Source organism: Hippocampus guttulatus, chromosome 7 (genome assembly GCF_054856545.1).
Source record: "Hippocampus guttulatus isolate MCC_2025c chromosome 7, RoL_Hgut_1.0, whole genome shotgun sequence".
NCBI lineage: Eukaryota > Metazoa > Chordata > Actinopteri > Syngnathiformes > Syngnathidae > Hippocampus > Hippocampus guttulatus.
Genome location: NC_141267.1, coordinates 14,037,313 through 14,056,607, shown reverse-complemented (window position 1 = coordinate 14,056,607; position 19,295 = coordinate 14,037,313). Strand labels below are relative to the sequence as shown.

Genomic DNA, 19,295 nt, shown 5'->3' with positions numbered 1-19,295 from the left:
TCGTTCCTTCATGTTCGACTGAGAAGTGGTATTTTGTGTTAAGTGAGCGCTTTAAAGATACACGTTCATACACAGTGGCAATCACAGGTTACCGTGCAGTTCATTGCAGTCATAGTTATGAGCGGAAGGAAGATTGCAGTTCATGAAAAGGTCACGGCAGTAGGTGTATTTGTGTTCCTGTACCTTGTGATGAGTGAATGTGCACTCGCGTGCAAATCGTGTCGATGACTGATGGCGAGATTCACATTTGGATCACATTGCCGATTTCCCCGGGTAAATGAACTCAATCTTGTGAAGTGAGTTTGAAAATACTCTGGGCAAACACGAGACGACACTGTCAATTTTCAGGTGTATATTTATTGCGATTGCTTTGTCTCGGGGATGAGCAGACATGTTTGACGGAGCATGTATCGTTTGAAATTGTGACTTTCTCATGCAAAACGGTGACCTCTATGTAGAACTTTTCATCTTGACGATTGTCCAGCAATCGATTGCTGATTAATTACTATTAGACGTGTGCACATTTTCAGCATGACGTCTCTGATCCACTGGTGAAAGGACACTTTGATCCTCTCCTCTTTCATCTGTACCTTCTTCAGACAACAAAGTGTATGCAGAAAAGTGGTGAAGATTGCACGACTGTCTGTGTCCTATGTGTTGTGCTGTGTTATTTTTGTTATTTTGACTTCAAAATGGCGCCGCGTGAGTGGCTGCCTTTCCAGCAGCTCCTATATTTTGTTGTTCTACTTCTTCCTTTCATAACTTTGCTGCTGTGAATCGGGAATTTCTCCATTGCGAGACTAATAAAGATTTTCTTATCTTATCTTATCTTATCTTATCTTATGGAGGCACAGTGGAGAGCAGTACTTGGCTGCTACCAGCAGAGGCACTGTTGATTCTGGCTCAACGGTGTGCGGCCGCAAGACGATCAACTTGTTATATTTTGTTGAAATTGGAGCACAGAAATTGATTAATTCATTATGAACTATCCCCATACTTGATGAAGTTATAGCTGAATGTCTATTGATGATTATGACAATGTTAACATTTTATCCCATACAATAAAATACGTCTTTATGGCTTTCACAACAGCTGCAGCTGTAACAAACCTCTCACAATACAGCACATAATTATTTTTTGACAGATACTGTCTATGTGTATTATTTTTATGTCTCACCAGATGGTTAAAAAGTTGGATAAAGTTCCCCACTAGGTAGTGCAACTACACTTTTATGTACTTGCGTTTAAGAATATTAATATTTTCCAGAAAATTACTTCCTTGGCATACATTGTATCTGAGTATGCCTAAATTTCAAGGGAATTCTTTTTTTTTTAAATAAACTTTAATAAGTTGTTTTTCTTTGTTTTCCTCAGATTGTGTTTTATCTAACTACCAGTATGGTGGCTCCTTCCCCGATAAAAAGGAATTGTGGAATAACTGTGACGCTTAGTTAAATTTAAGATCACTTGAGTCTGTGAGAGAATTCAATTTGGTTTGGTTTGACTTTTAGTCTTCTTCTATTAATTTTTTTAAATAATATTGCAAAAATGCATTTATTGACTATAAACGTACGTGCCAAATGTCTTTGAACAAAGGCTGGATGGAAGCATTTAATGAGCTAAAAGCCTGTTTGAATAAGAAGCCGCTGTAACAATCTCTGTCCCAATTAGCACGCTTTGGTTTTTAAATATTCCTTTTGTGCGACGCCTAAACACACAAGAAGACTCACAAAACGGTCACATTGAAAATTTAATAGGCTTCCACAGCGACATCCTTAATTTATTTAAAATGTTGTTTTTGTTTTGTTTTTTTTTGTTTTTTCCTTTTTCCTTTGCATTTTCAAAAAGCCAGAAATCTGAGAGGCATGGCAAGTCATTCTGCTGCGAGGGGAGCAGCATTCACAAATACTAGACCTAATTCCTTTGGCAGCAGCTCAAACTGCTACAGACAGACACATAATCAGCTGGGGAGCGTTAGCGCCTCAGCCCACAAGCAAACACAAGACCGAGCCCTTGTTGTGCATCGCTGCTTTTCAGAATAAATATCCCGATGGAAAATACAGTGGGAGGAAAGAGGTATTCATGTGTATATAGCTCTTTGTTCAGCAAAAGATACCGAAGAAGAGACGGAACGGCAGCTTTCTTAGCCACTTTGCTGCTCATTCTCTATCTCCCGCTCCTTCTGTCTCTCATCCTCCACTGTACGCTGTGTGTTTTGCTATTCATACAGATGTTTGGATTTGAGTGACAGTTTCTCCCGAGACTGTGCGCACGCGGCTGACTCGTCTCATCTGCATTTTGCATCCCAGGAAACAAAGCAGAGCAGAAAGCGACGTAAAGTATCAGCAGGCAGACAGGTTGTTTGTTGTGTGTGCGTGTGCGTGCGTGTGTGTGTGTGTGTGTGTGTGCGTGTGTGTGTGTGTGTGTGTGTGTGTGTGTGTGTGTGTGTGTGTGCGTGAACAAGCGAGACAGACAGACAGTGTGTGTATGTGACTGTGCGTGTTGTTTGGCTCTGGCAGCTTAACTGGCCCCTGAGCTGTTGCTGAATGATGTTTAAAGGACATTTCAAGGTCACGCTTTTGACAGGCCTCGCTGCCGCTGATATATTAAACATTCATGCATTTCTGTAGCCGGATGAATTATAGATTAAACATGAAACTGAACATGCTGCAAAATGGCACTATTGTGGTTGGTAATAGACACATTGCGGTCTACAAACACGGCATCACATGACACAACCTAAACTCATTTTATCTCCTCTTTTGCAACACAATAACTCATCTTGTCATATGTCATGGTCAAACAAAGGATAACGACAATGACACCCAGTGCAACCAGACATATGCCGAAGCAATATGGTTTTAATTTGGACCTAAATGTAGGTATAGAACTACAGCGGTGCCTTGAGATACTAGATTAAATTGTTTTGTGACCAAGCTTGTAAAGTCAAATTACCATTTCCCTTTGGTATTCATGAAAATAGCATTAATCCGTTCCAGCCTTACCCGAAAAAAGCCACAAAAATATTGTGGTGTGTATTTTAATTCAGACAAATAGCATACCGTAACATTGTATGGTCTAAAAACACACAGTAACATAATTAAAGTTAAATAAGGATTTGTGACACTGCTGTCTCTGGTGCGGCCACCTGTGGGCAAACAGATGATATACTGTTCATTGAGGTAGTAGGATAAATCCCACTTTAGTTCATATGAGTGAATACAGTTCTATTGCCGAAATGTAAAAAAAATAAAATAAAAAGTGCATATATAAGTACAAATAAATCACATGCATACTGTAGGTGTGTGTGTGTGTGTGTGTGTGTGTGTGTGTGTGTGTGTGTGTGTGTGTGTGTGTGTGTGTGTGTGTGTGTGTGTGTGTGTGTGTTTTTGGAGAGTCGAGCAATCATTCGGCCGTTTTTTTGTTACTTTGTTTCATCTATTATTAGTAGTAGTAAACTTTGAGATACCAACACTGTAAGGTGGCAGTTTGCCAGATAAAGTTCAGTTCTTCAAAATAAGAGGCTATAAGCTGTTTTACGCCATTCCCAGTTAAGGTAGTACTGCCACACTAAACATAACACATCGTTTTGTGTGTATGAAACATGCACATGACTTTGCATCCAAATCCGATTTCATTTCTAACTGATGAATTAAGAAAAACGTCCAAAAATGCCCTTGAACAGTTCTATTGAAAAAGATACGGGATTCGTACTTTTGCCCGGATGTACAACAAACGTAATATATTCTTCCTTAGCCTTGAACTCGACAAAGTTTTGTCCTTACAAGCAATTAAACAGTGATCAAAAACAAGAAAAAGACTCCCGCTGTCCAATGGAATATACATTATATTGTATCCCGTCATCGCTCAAGTTCCAACTGACACAGTTGAAATTGTTTTGATTTGTTGAATAAGAGCTTGTAATTGTAAAAAGAGTGTAGAATTACTGTATCTCTTTAGTCCTTCTTCACTTGGTGTTCTAAAACTAACTTGAATGCATATTTTTAGGAGTTACAATGTATTGCAAAGCACTTGGCCCCTCCCGAACCCAAAAACAAATCACCATGTGAACTTTAAGTGAAAGATTTTTCAGTGAGGTTATGTAGTACATGTGTGACTAAAAATAGCAAAGAAGCTGAAAGTTTGGTGGCTGTTGACAAAACATTTTAATGCTCAGAATGCTGAATTCCATTTCTGAAGGACAGGGCTATAATCCTTACAGCAGTGTGCTGGATGGAAATGGGATTCCTATCAAGCCTAATAAATAAAAAAATTAAAAACACCGGTAGCACCTGCCAAGGAGATATGCTGTGTTTGGGGGTGGAGGAATGGTTGGTATCAGAAGAAAGATAAATGTGAACTCGCGCATTGATGTGCAGCTCTCCACAATCGCGCCGTCACACAGTGGCAATCAGCCGCTGCCTCATGTACGTTCGCCTCTGTGGCATATAGAGCGCTATACGAACAGAGATAGTATCCTGTGGGCATTTTCAATTACCCCGCTCTGTACCGCAGTAGGGGGGATTAATCTGCTCGTTTGAATGCGCGCCACACTTAATGGTTTAGCCGGTGTGCCGCGGGCCTCGTCTGTTAGCTCTGATGGTATACATTGAGGCTTTTGTGTCTTCACCTCTCTCTCTCTCTCTCTCTCTCTCTCTCTCTCTCTCTCTCACTCTCTCACTCTCTGCTGCAGTCAGAGCCATTTGTGATTGCACCACTCTCCCGTCAAGTTACAGAGTGAGATTAGATTTTCACACAAGATGTGCTCAGTATAAATTCTCAAGTCAAACTCCAAATTGATTGTGTAATGACTTGGCGCCTGCAGAACATTTTGAAAAAGTGACTACGGAGCTCCAGGAGTGACTGCGACTTCAGTTTCCAACGGATCTGATTGATGTATTGCTAAGAATGCTTAAAATTCATGAAATGCTTTAATTTTAATGTGGCATATTGTCAAGGTTTGAAGTTGTGACTGTCGTAGTTTCTCAGCTAGTACCCGGAGGTGTTCATTTACTCAACTACCAAGCCCATCGGGTGTCTATTTGAGGAAGGCATTTGTTATTTGTAAAAAAAAAAAAAATTTTGGAAAGAGTGAAGCAAGACACTCAGCCTCATGTGGATTTATTTATCTGTCAGGTGAGAGCAGGTCAAATTGAAAGAGGCCTCTCTTTCAGGGAGGCATTTATTATTTTGAAAAGGTGCATATGGAAGGGTAGAGTGAGACACTGCCTGCAGTGCGAGAATGAAACAGGATGTCTCCGTGTATGAATAGAGGTGTTTAAGTGGACTACCGTGTTTCCACATAGATTCCGTTTCGGGAGGGCCAGTTTGGTTCTTGGAGAATAGATGATCTAACAATATGTCCCAAATTCCAAAGTTGCCAGAGGAGTTCATTTACTCAGTTGCCAGATATAACTTGTCTGAGGAAGAAAAGAGGTGTTTATTTGTTCATGTCGCATGCATCCAACAATTGTTTAAATAGTAGCCAGAGACGTTCATTAAACTCAACGGACGTATGTACCAAGTCTGTTTTTAACTCATTGAATACCACCCCTTTTCACTGGAGCAACCCCCTCAATCCTTCACATTTTACTGAATTTTGACTGATTTGCAAGGCCCACAGAATTTTCTGTCCTATGGCTATATATACATGCAACCTGTCAAAAGAAAGGTGAGACTCTCTTCTTTCAGCAGAAAAAAAGTTTGTTTCTATCTTTCTCCGTTCGTTGGCAATCAGCATTAGAAAACTGCTAAGTTTTATGGGAAAGGCCGATTTTCTGCAGAAATCCAGAGAAAATGATCTTTTTGTAAAAGCATGCATTTCAAGCATCATTTCAAGTTTTACACTATTTTTTGCTTTTGTGGCAACTCAAATACCTCAATAATGTGTTCCTCCTACAAAAGAACATTACAAATAATGTTTTTGTAGCAAAATAATTTATTTGCACACAACAAAACTATTGAACTATGAACAAAAGTGCAGCTGTGGAGAAGATGGTTTTTGGCTTCCATCCAGTTTGTCGATTCATCGATTCATCCCACCACGTCCAGATGCACGACCTATAAATTATAGAAACATAAAAAGTTGCAAATATATCTTGCTGCAGAGTGAGGTACAATAATTTTATTTACCTTTCTTTCTACCACCAAAGCGAGGAGTCGTCATCTTTTGACTTCTGGTTGGACAATCTGTAATGTATAGAAGTATGTACAATTACCACACTTTTATTTTTCTATTTTTTTTATTGTTGCTTTCCACTTACATTTCAACATCTCTCACACACACACATACATGCTCGCACACTGCTATTTACACAATTCATTCCACGTTGCTCAGCATCCAATTTGAAATGAAATGGAATATGAATTTAACACTAGTGGTTTTAGCAGAGCTGAGCGGACCAAATGTGTCGTTTTTTTTTTTTTTTTTTTAACCTATGGCGACATGCAAGTCAGCGCATATTTTCATCCACATCTACGAGACGCATCAACCGTACATAAATGATGAGTGTTACTGACAAATTTATAGTATAGCGGGGAATGTAGCGGTACATAAAAGTGACTGAGGAGGCATAAGAAGTGATGAAGTTTTGAATGGGAACTTGCAAGCTAGTCAGCAGTTACCTCCTCGTTCCAGCGGCTCTGGCGAGGACTCTCAGCTGCTTTCCGTTATGTCCGAAGGCACATATTCGTCCGACATATCGGCATCCAAATCGCTCTCCAATTCATCGTTTTCGCCGTCGTCTTTACGAGACGATTCCAACGAATCGCTGACGTGTGCCCGGCGTCGGCCATGCGAAGCAATGCAGCCTCTTTGCCGTCATCGCTGGAAGTCGCCGGGGAGACGATTTGTGGGTGATGTGGGGCATCGGGAGGCACAAAATGCTCTGCCAAGCGATGATCGCTGACGTGGAGCAAATTTATCTTCATCAGATGAACTCGAAACTCGGCGTGAGCTATGCGGGCTGCGTGTAGCACACCATGTTTGTGCAGGCCGACGTTCGTTTGACGGGTGCCGCTTTCGATTAGTGACCGAAGCGTCATTTTCTCTTCCACACAAACACCATCTCCTTTGTTGTTTTGTTTCGAGGACGCTTTTATACCGAAAAAAAATCATTTTTAGTTAGTTATTTCCTTTTCTCCATCGTTGCTCGTTGCTAATGTTCCAATCCACTATCCACTTACGCCCCTCCTTCACTGTACGCCCTTTCTACTACTTCTGCGGCGTGATCCTGGTTGATTTTTGCACCACTGCCACCCGATGGCCATTTTTTTGCTATTTAACATTGCCGTCAAGCCTAATCCTGTGGTGAGAAGTTGCATCGGACTCTCTTGCACCCTCCCCCATGAAAACACGTGATTGACGTATTAATACGTCATGGGGAGGGAACGGCTATGCGCTAATTGACGTATTTATACGTCAAAGGGTGTAAATGAGTTAAGAGCCAGTTCTTTAAGGGAAGCATTTTTTTATTCATTCTTATGGCTAGGTGGAACTCAACACGTTGCCTTATGTGTGCTGTACTATTATCCCTCAAGAAAGGGGACCTCATTGACAGCTCATTGAAACATGGTGTATTTGAGAGTGGACGCCATCACTTGAAAAAAAGACACTACAGTGGTGCCTTGATTTAAGATCTGATCTTTCTGATTAATCTACATATCTATCTGTTCGTAAGGATATTCTGTACCAGAGGGAATCCCATATGCTTCGCATGGGAGTCAACTTTGATCACGGGTTTGGGGCAGTACAGGATAAAAAGTTCATGGGAGCAGATATGAGTGAGAGTCATTTTTCACCAAAAGCGGGATGGTAACGGATTTTATTTTATATTATTTTATTTACTATTTATTTACTCCGGGACTGGGATGAGACGGCATTTTTCTGTAGGAGTGGGAGGCGACGTGACACTCCCGTGTCACCGTCTATTCTGTACCATGGATGAAAATCAACTAAAATGTGAACTCATTCAGAAAGTAAGCAGGATGTCTCTACCGTGATTGTAGGAACATCCTCAACCCTTCCACAATAGTTTCCATTTGTTCATTGACTCCATCACGCTGTTTACCCATTAAGACACATGACGTACGGCTGTATTTTTCATTCTAACCATTTGATTATATGAGCTCCAATTTAGAGCCGAATCAGTCACCGGATTATCTGGACCCACACACTAAAACAACAACAGCACACACCCCGACACACTCCCGTGTCTCACTCTCGGCAATGGAATGAATTCTTTAGTACGGCGGTCGGTTGATGCCTGCGTGATTTAGCTCCATGCCTTTGCTGCAAGGCACACATCAGCGCGCATACAAAGGCGTGCTTGGGTGTGAGATGCAGCTGATGGGGGAAGGAGTGATTAGATTAGAAGGAGCGCTGCCTCTACTTAGCAGCCAGGCCAGTGTTCCTCTCTTCACTCGCTCTCCCGTTCTGCGTGTGTCAGTGCTGTGCTGTTGGTTTTCTTCTTATCGTGCACCTCCAGGCTGTTTATAGCTTTGTTATAAATACCTGCTCAACAAAGCCAACATTAACACTCGCAGCCTCAAACCAGTTTTAATTGGAACACCTGTTATGAATTTAACTGAAAATTGTTCTTCAAGGTGTTTTCGACGAGTTTGTTTCTCTCGCTCTCTCTCTCTCTCTCTCTCTCTCTCTCGGGAATGTTAGATTATAGGCAGCAGTTATTTTGTTTGTCAAGGACTTTCCTTGCTCTAATGCACAGTTTTGCACTCCTAATATTGCATGGCAATGAACTCTTGAGCACACTAGACTCACATTAGGTACACTTTCAATGTAATGATCCCCTGAAAGAGCTGTTTTGAAAGAAGGGCTATTGCATTACAAAGATGGCAATGCCTACAGAGATGTATTCCTATTGTGGTTTTACCCTGCACCGGGGTAAAAAGCTAGTGCATCATATTGAGGGATTTTTCTAATATTTTTACTCAATCATGTAGTAAGCAGAAATATCAAAAGCTACCAACATGATTATAACTGAAATCAGGACAGAATAGGATATCTCCAAGAATAGGAAATCCAACCTTGAATAAGTACGCAGTTTTATAATGCCATTGATACTGTACATGCCTAAATTTTGTTGTTGAAATTTGTGCATTCACTTATAAATTTAGAGGAGACCAAAGTGAAATGTTTGCAATATTTAATAAATGGCAGGGAAGTGGATCAGTCACATGAATGGGAGCCACTTTTTTTTTTTGCGCAATTCATTGAAGCTATTTTGGCCTAATCCTACGAGCAAACAAGCACTCAAATGGCAATGAAAACATAACCTTGTGGGAAGTGTTTCAATCCAACATTTCTACAGTATTAATTATCAAGACAGAAAATGAACAGGTTTTCATCGAACTGTTTTATTGTATTTAATAAGATTGTGCTTGTTCATTGCATTTTACCAATTACAGGTTGGTTTCTGATGTGGCAATATTTCCTACATTAGTGGAATACACACTGGGTAACACTAACAGTTTGTGGCCCTCATTCTCCATCGTAATGCCGCAAATACAAATCTTGAGCAAAGCAAACGAGCTATTGATGGAGACCCTGTCTGTTAGACCCCATGGGCAATCTGCTGCATCCTGTCATGGTGTGACCTCTGACCCTATGCAAGTATGTGCTGATTACCCAGGAGCTCTGAGGGGGTGTTGGAAAGCAGCATCGATCTCACTGAAAGCCTGAATCGTCACAAGAAAGAAGAAAAACGACAGTGGGAGTCGAGCCAAAGTTAAATGGGAAATTGCTTGGATACACATCTCGCGTCTGCTGCAACATTTATTATTCCAAGTCACATGGATTGAAGAGAGGCGGCGGAGAAGAATCCATTTGGTAAAGTAGATGCTGATCGATGAGACTGGAGGCAGGCTGGTGAGAGTGCAACAAAGGAGCAGGCTCGTGTGTGTGTGTGTGTGTGTGTGTGTGTGTGTGTGTGTGTGTGTGTGTGTGTGTGTGTGTGTGTGTGTGTGTGTGTGTGTGTGTGTGTGTGTGTGTGTGTGTGTGTGTGTGTGTGTGTGTGTGTGTGTGTGAGAGTGTTTTTTGCGTATCCCACATTACTTTCGGCAATTGATCCAGTCCAGTATCTGTCTGACCTGCAGGACATTTTCAAGCTCACAAGACACTGGTCAAGTTATATGAAGGAAGGCATAAAATAAACATAAATACAATCGAATGCAAAGAAGAGCGGATGCGGGAGCTGACTCTGGTGCTGTGGTGGCCCTTGTTCTAATGTCTTTGTTTCTACGATGATAGGAACTTGCAAACATATACAATGTATACTGTGAATCAAGTTGAGACCAAGTTCAAAACAGTGTGCCGCATAGCATAATATAGTGAATCATAAAAACAAACGAGTGGTAATGCTCAGGTTTTAAGCATAGGTTAGGGCAGAATGATTTAGAAAAAAAAAATCGAATATTTCCCTCAATATTGCGAGTGCAATTTAACCCTTTCATGCACCCTGTCCACTGTAGTAACCACTGTCCCTGAAAGGGTGAATGTGCGATTGTATTATCAACAAACACAGGGAATGAATTAATGTGAATTGTAATACAAAATATCAGACTATTATTATTTCTTATAATTTTTCATATATTATTTTTGAAGGTTTCATAGGTCAAGCCTATGCTAAAAGGAAGGCAAATGATTCAAGAATTAATATGAAAGACACTTTCCTTACCGACTTCTGTTCGAACTGTTGACTTGCGGCCTCTTTCAGTTTATTACATTTTCACAAATTTCTACCCAACCAAAGTGTGGCATAAAACATAAGTGAGTAAGTCTTCAATCAAATGACAACACAAATACACAAAATGTAGACTGCACTTCTTAAGCACTGGAAATTATTTGAGCTTATATAAATAAGGAAATAAATAAAATATAAATGGTGTAAAAAAAAAAATCAAATATAAATGAGTCGAACTGCAATGTCGACGGAATGTGATTAATTATTCAGCACCATTTTAAAGGGTGTGGCTTCGTGAGTGCATTATTGTTTTCTGTTTTGTGCGTTGTTATGGCTGTGGCTGTTGTGAAAGCCCGATATAAATCAAGTTGAGTTGAGTTGAGTTTTTGGTGGAGAAAAAAAGTCCTATCAACAGCTTGTAACTTGAAAGATTTGTAAGTTGTACCACTGGAAATTGCCTGACCAGTTTGAAAATATCATTCTAAATTCCACACAAACGTGCACCATGCATGTTTGTGGAGTCAGCTCCTATACAAAACTGTTGTGCAGCATAAGGAAATGGCACTATCAAACGCAAGATGGTGAGACAAAAATCCGAGCGAGTCGGATGGTTGCACACTGGCTCCATTTTGTAGCTGCCAAGCAGTGTGTCTGTCAGCGGAGAGCTCCTGCAGCATCCTGTCTACTCTGCATTCTCCGCAGCCTCCCTTCTTCCCGGCCAAGTCAGGCTACATCGATTGTCTGAGCTTTGCGGGGCTAAAACAGAGAAGGGGTGGGAAGCCTGCACTGGCTCAGCACTCTTGATAGTACGCCGATGCTTTATGCTGTGAAAGCTACAGTGGCGTGACAAAGGTCAAAATGAGATGAGACGACTTTGGAGATTGTTCACATAACTGTTCTAAGTAAAATATAGTTATGGGAGAGTATTACATTAGAAGAGTGCTTTAGAAAAAAAATGGATTCATAAACCAGTAAAACAAAGATAAGTTTGGTCCATTAGTATTTTGGACTGCCAGACAAATACAAATGCGCACTGGCATCCCTAGCTGGAGGCAGACTGCAGCACCCAGACACCACTAGCCAGGAGTCCAAGGAGACAGGAAGCACTTTTGCGCCATCAAATATTAATGGCCCGATAGAGTGTATTGATTATATAATAGGTTTTCCCAGCATCTGAGCACAGGCTGAAATGTACTCCCTGAATAATTGAAAATGTATCCATGAGCGGATTTCCATCAAAATGGTTGCTGAATGTAAATTGCACCTTTATTTTAGATTTCATCCAAAGATGCACGCATGGGATGAATGCGAGATGCGGGTGAATATGATGGATGGAGTTGCATGCAAAGGTGTGTGTGTGTGTGTTGTAAGGCTGGCACTGTTTGTTTTAACGACTGGTTGAGCATTGACTATTGTGCACTGGCTGATATTATGCTGCCGCAAACGGATGCTCACATGCACCTGCTTGCTGGTTGTTAACATGCAACCACCACGTGTGCGGACGCCGTGATGACGCTGCACTTGTCTGCTTGTCACGGCATGCCTCGCCTCGCCGCACTGACATCGTATGTGAAGCGACAGCTTTGCGGAATGGGTGGAAAATGCTTTTGATGTTCCCCTCTGTCTAACGTTTCGGTCTTTTGGGGTAGCTTTTCTGCGTCATATTTAATAGATGGTCACGTTAATATGCAGGGTTTGCTATAGGCTTTGTGTTCTGGCCATTTTAGTGCATGTTTTGGTTTGTGATTATCGTTGGAATTGATTTATGTCCACAAAATTCCACCGTAGTTGCAAAGTTTGGTTTTGGAGCCACCTAGCGAACATACAAGCTGTCGTCGAGTTTCATTCTTTGCGACTAGAAATGTGCAGCCCAGATTGATGTGTTTCCACATTCTTGAATACACCCGAATAACAACAGTCAACAAAATATAGCAGTGCAACCTCTGATACCCTGCTAATGTTGAACAATTTGGAAAGTGATTGAAATTTTGGGAGACAATTTCCCTTCAGACTAATTCATGAAGTCAGCAGATGGAGAGAAACTTCAGCGGACTTCGATGTAGCACTCGACCTCTGCTCAGCCTGCATCAAGCGATTAATGCGAGACATTTTGCTTCTAATCTGGCATTTTGACAGAGGAAGACGAAAAATATTCACTTATAGATGTGTACATTTAAAGCAGTAAAACTGTATCTAGCTTGTAGTGTGACTTGAATGCGTCATGCTAGTCGCTAGTTGGCCATTGATTGGTTCGTTGCTGTAGGCGTTGTCGTTTGTTGTCAAAGGCATTTTGGTCTTGAATAACATCACTTATGTGACCCAACATGTCAAAACGTTCTGTGGTATTTTCAACTACTAGTACGACAAAGTATTTATCTAATATATGTACTCGCCCCCCCCCCCCATTTTTAAGTCTTTTCATTCTCGCGACAGTGCAAATTCACAAAAGAGAAATGTCTTGCAGTCGATCCTTTGACGATTATATCTGCTAAGAAATTCAGAGAGTGAATCAATATTCCGCACACCAAGATATGTATTGGATTTCCATGTTAAAAAAATAATAATAATTCTTGCCTGCAAGTGACAAATGAAATTGTTTCTCCATCCGAACAAATGGCACATTGACCAGCAACACTGGAGGTTCCGCTGTCCAAATGCCACACTCATTTGTTTCATTGCAGAAATGGTTTTCATGTCTTGCAAAAGCATTACGATGAGTCTGTCTTACTGTACACCGCATTTTTTTGGTCTTCACTTGACTAAAACAAAGGTGGCTCAATACTCTGTTACCTTGGATAACCACTGACCTATTTGTTCGGGTGGATCCTCCTTCCTTTTGACACTTCATTCTCATTTAAACCTCCATTACGTATTCTCAACCAGGTTTACAAGACACATTGACAAGAGGACACGTGCAGTACAGATTCTATCTCTATCTCTCTCTCTCTCTCTCTCTCTTGTTGACCTCATCTCTCCCCTTCTTTGAAGCATGGGAAGTGTCTTCCACATTGCTCATCCTTTTCTCTTTCTTCTTCCTTCCAACTGATCGCCCGCTCCCGCTCCTCTTCCCTCAGAAGGAGTAAATGAAAGCAGAGGTCATCCCACCTCTCTTTCCCCTCTCCTGCTAAATTGGCTGCTCGTGGCATCCATAGCTGTAGGCATTAAGGCCCCCCCACGCCCGCCTCGCTCTCGAGAGCTGCTGAACAGACTTCCTGCTCATTTGTGACATTTCTGTGTCTTCAACCGCAGGCTTGTTTACCCGTGGATAGCAAGAGGGAAACCCTCATTATAAACTCATAAACCCAAGGTCATTGCAAGGACAACTCCAATCTGCTGTTTGCAACACACACAATTAGTGATTTTTTTTTTCCAGCCACTGTGGAGCTTCTTGAAACCACAGCAACGAATACCATTGGGACAATGCTATTACACACATATTTCATCTGTAAATAATCAATCAGGGGCTGGTTGCCAATACATTATCAATAATTTCATGTTTGTTTGTTTGTTTTTATGGACGGATTAATTTGTTTGGACCACAAATGGATGAACACAGGCAGAAACTGTGCGCTAATCAAGTTCTTGTGGCGAGTCTTCGTGGAGAATGGAAGCTGTTATCGCTTCAAATGATTTTCATTTTCACTTACTGTGACTGTGTGTGTGTGTGTGTGTGTGTGTGTGTGTGTGTTTGTGCGCGTGCGTGCGTGCGTGCGTGTGGGTGTGGGTGTGGGTGCGTGCGTGCGTGCGTGCGTGCGTGCGTGCGTGCGTGCGTCCCAATACATTTTTACTATTCCCACCATTTCTACTGAGCCATTTTTATTTTAGCGGTTGAATGACTACATAGTACTTGTGAGCTGCCATTCCTTCTCCCTTCCTCCCGCTTCCTCCCATCCAAACATCAACAAACGCTACCCTAAATAAAGTGATAAGTGAGTAAATGATGCTGACGGTGGGCTATGCATCCCTCCCTCCCTCCATGTGCTCCGCTCCATAGGGGTCGACAGAGACACAGTGGCGTCAGGCAGAGCTCCCGCAGCTCCAGGGCTGGGCAGAGAAGGGATTGCTGACACAGCCAAAGATGGTAAGGAGACTACTGCTCAAGACAAATGGATTGGCCGGGCATTTTAAGCAACCATCAAGTAATATGATCTGATATTGCGTTTAGACAACTTTGTGCCAGTAGTGATACTGTTGACTGAGACATTTAGATGGATGGATGGATGGATGGATGGATGGATGAAAGGACTTCTGTGAAGGGATGAGTAAAAAGCAAAACAGTACTGCTCACATCTGTTGCTTTCTCAGTTCAAATTCACTCATTTAAATGAACACTATCTTGATAATAAGAGATTTAGAACCAATGTATTAGAGATGGCCGATTAATTGGTGAAAACACTAAAACCGATAAATCAGGTTTTGGTTTTTTGTCACTGTAACACTGTAATAATAGTATGATTCTTAGAGCCCTCGCAGCAATGTCATTGTAAGAGCCCATTCATTAGAGTGATGCTACGCAAGTATCTTAGTGCCCATTATTAAAGGGAAAATATTAAATTAGACTTATAACTGCTTGTGTACAAATATTTGGGTCTCTGGAGGACTTGGCCAACCGTTCACAAATCTTTAATCTGCCTATTTTTTAAGCATGTTTGTGAGCAAGCCTGACTTTTGCTAATTGCGTCATCACAGTTCGGCTACATCCGCACCACATTTCTCAGAACAAGATATAACCACCTAAAATGTGTATAAAGATTTGAATTTTATCTAAGCCACTGTCAGTCTACCCTATCTGAAAACTACAGTATTTCGACGTCAAAAAGTAAGCAGAGCTGCATTGAATCATGTTGGCTCCACAGAATAGTGTTAGCTAACATTGTTAGCTACTGATGACAAGCACATTATTGATTGCTCGGTGAAGCTGTTGACACACTGTGAATGGTGTTAGACGATTTGTCCGATGCGTGCTCACACAAATTGACAAGTGTCATTTTGCGGCTTGGGGCTCAACTGCTGACTCTGTGAGGAAGTGCTGACTCCTTGAGGGAAAATGCAATCCTTGCTTGTGACATGCATGTATTTAGCAGTTCTCTCTCGCTTTTTTTAGCCTTGTGTCTCAACTCAACATGTAGCCCCCTAGCTCCTACAGCGGAAAACAGGCTAATTTCAGCAAGATAAAAAACAGTTGTGTGAAGTGTGCTGTTTTTCTGTGTCCTTGGGGTATTTGACGATAGTACGTCACAGGCAACTGTTGTATCCGTCCATCCATTTTTTTCCTGCGCTTTCCTGAGCTCACTTCCTTGCATTTTTGAGCTGAGGGGTGGAGTACACCCCAAACTGATTGCCAGCCAATCACAGTTCACATTTCAACAAACCAGCATTACCACTCACATTCACACCGGCAGTCGTGAATGTGAACGTGCTATTATATTAATACAGTAAGGCTTTACTAGTGACTAATTTATTTTCTGGTTCCTTTAGGATGTATTTAAAGTTGATTTTCATCCGTTGAAATAAATACAAATTTTGGAATTCAATGAATAATCGTGTTTATTAATCGTGATTTTGGTTTCACTCCAAATAATTGGGATTTTTATTTTTTCCGTATTCGCCCAGCCCTTCCTTTGCCATCTGCCACAGAGGTTTGGTTGAGCAAATAACTAGTATGACTGTATTTAATTTTTTGTGCATTGTGGCTTGAGTAGAAAACGCCGCCGCAAAAGACTGGTAGCTGAGAATACTGCAGTCTGCAGGATGCACATTGACTTCTGTCCACATTTCTGAGCTCCACTGTGGGTGATGAGGAGCCGCCAGCGTGTTCACTACTTCCATAAAGTGGCATGCTAAGGAGCACACACGCTGGTGGGCATACACATGCAGCGACATACAAATGTCCACTCGGGCTCTGCTGGTCTCCGCTAATTAGAGGCAGCCATTGTGGCGCCCAAACTTCTCAAAGTGTCCCATGGAGTTGAAAGGCAGAGATGGACTGGAGCAGCCCAGCAGGGGAATGCAAACACATTTAATAATAAGGCCCTCTTCAGTCAACTGTGTTATGGTCACATACCGTTCTGTCTTTCTCCAATACTTTGACACACACACACACACACACACAATCACTCACACTGTGGCTGTCTTTGTTGTGGTAGAGAGGCGAGCGGGGAAGGATACTGTCAAAAGAACAATTTGCATGCAGCTCTCATCTTGAGAGCTTTTAGACATTTCCTCGTCATTTTTTTCCCCCCTTTGCTGTGGTTTCAAGCCCATTGTTCTCCCCTGTTCTGTGTGTGTGCGTGCGTGCATGTGTGGGTGTGTGTTTGTGTGTTGTAACTGAAGATGCCTCACCGTGGGAATGAGTGCAGGCCCTTAGTGTGTGTCTGTATGTGTGTGTAACTGCTTAACGAGAGAATGGTGGTACGGTCCAGAGCAACATGCTAATTGAAAATAAAGAGCATTGGTCATATCTTTGTGAAAAGGCGGTTTCTTGATAGGATGTAAACAATCGTATGATAGCGAATATAATTAAATGCAATTCATGAAAGTGAAGTAAATACAAGGTCAATGTCACATCTGTGGAAAACAGAAACAAAATTGAATTGTTACTTGAACAATAGTCCATTTTATTTCATTTGATATATTTTATTACGTGTCCATGTATGTCTTTTACAAAAATGTATTTAATGTCATATATCGTTATTTGGTGTGTATGATAAATGCTGCAGCTTTGAGTTTGTGGTTCACCACAACATTGTAAATTAATTGAAAAGTGATTACACCATTTTTAGGTATGTAATTAGCACACTTTTTTGTTTGTTTTTGTTTTGTTTTTTGGGCAGTTATTCCAGAAATAGAAACAAAGTGGGTGCGCTTCTTTTACTGTGTACTTCTAAGTTCAGTCTGCCTGTGCATACTTCAGAATAGTTAAAAATAGATGGACGTCTGAATGAGTAAATAGGGGTGCCATCGCACTTATGATGATAACACTAGGTTTGAATCCAAATGGTGTTTTAGTTTTGGTTTTGGTATGACGTGTCACAATTATTTTTACGAGAGCTCAGAATGGGTGCGTTCGGTAATCGCAAAAGATTGCATTGAAACAATTTTTAAATTGTATGGGCTGTCACTTCTTAACGATGTATTGATTTAAAATGGACGTTTTCTGTCCTAAGATCCTCAATTTGGGAACCCCTGCCTCCCTTATTCGTCTAGTGAAGCGTCTTCCCGAGTCGTCTCCCTCAGTGACAGTCACACTTTGTTTACAAATCATATGCAAATATGTGACTCCACCCATTACTCTGGGAGAGTAATATTTAATGACAGGTGACAAGTCTATTTAAAAACACATCAAAAGGCACTTGTGTGAAAGCAACCTACATCTTCCTCCTCCAATTTCTGACTCTCACTCCTCCCTTCTTTTTTTTTTGTAGCTTATTTTCACACACTTATGCAAGCTCACAGTTCCTTTGAGAACACTTTGATCCTGAGATGCTCTTCAAAACCTGAGAAGAAGAGTCTGAACTTTTCTGCCACAGCAGTAGCATCAGCAGCAGTTTAATGCAGTATTTGGCTAAAAGGGTGCCCCAGTTGCTAAAATGTAGAATACTTTGATCTTGATACACCTTTGAATGAGAATCTTCATGTTTGGTTTAGATTACTGCATAAATTGCCAAAGTGGGGTACCTTTTTTAAACAAAATGGAATGAGGATAAGAGTGTAAATCATTTTTTTCAGTTGTTGAATGTGTAACTCTTAGATGGAAATAAAACATGGTAGTGGCTAGGTTTGTAACAAAAAGTGATTTGAATTGGAATATTGGATTTGGTTTCAAACACGCAAGTGCATTAAATCGAACCGAATCAAATTATTCGACTTTAAAATCGATGTGGATACGTATCAATTTGTCTTTTGTTGGATTTCTGGCTATGTCTTTGAAATAAGTTTGCATTTTGGGACAGATCATAGCTCGTTGACACACTTGATTTGCTTTCGTGGGCCACATAAATTGACCTGGCGGGCCATATCTGGCCCACGCGCCTTGAGTTTGACATGGGGTCACAAATGGATTTCAGATTTTTTTTTTTGGTAAATATTAGCACAGAAACAACTTTAGTCAATTAGAAATGTGTTTTCATATTGCATTGGTCAACCCCATTAAAAAACATCATTTAGACTAATACGTCCATCTTCTTGTCTTTTCCCACTCTCTTCCTCCTGGCCTCTCTCAGATCATCAGTAACATGGAGGCTCCGGTGACAAACGGACCAAGCGGAGGAGGCAACACAGCCAACGGCCCAACCACTAACAGCCGCGGCTGCCCCTCGCCCATGCAGACCGGGCCGACAAACGACGACAGCAAGACCAACCTCATTGTCAACTACCTGCCACAGAACATGACCCAGGAGGAGTTCCGCAGCCTCTTCGGTAGCATCGGAGAGATTGAATCCTGCAAACTGGTCCGCGACAAGATTACAGGTACGCAATGAAGACCTTAAGACCTCAGTCAGTGCCATCTTTCCACTTTCTTGCGAGGAATGAACCAGAAAGACGACTTCCGTTTTACAGCGTTGATTACAGTGATATAGACCACACATGTAAAGC

The 19,295-nt window shown here is 41.3% G+C and overlaps 1 protein-coding gene across 6 annotated transcripts in view; it reads left to right on the top strand.

Moving 5' to 3' along the window:
* elavl4 (ELAV like neuron-specific RNA binding protein 4) overlaps positions 1 to 19,295 on the top strand; it is an 88,638-nt gene that overhangs the window by 25,479 nt on the left and 43,864 nt on the right. For 5 of the 6 annotated variants that reach the window (XM_086115264.1, XM_086115262.1, XM_086115261.1 and 2 more), the window contains 2 exons: positions 14,695 to 14,781; positions 18,923 to 19,169. In XM_086115264.1, the coding sequence (XP_085971390.1) occupies positions 14,695 to 14,781; positions 18,923 to 19,169 (334 nt within the window). The remainder of the gene's footprint in view (positions 1 to 14,694; positions 14,782 to 18,922; positions 19,170 to 19,295) is intronic. The other variant, XM_086115266.1, reaches the window with a different exon arrangement.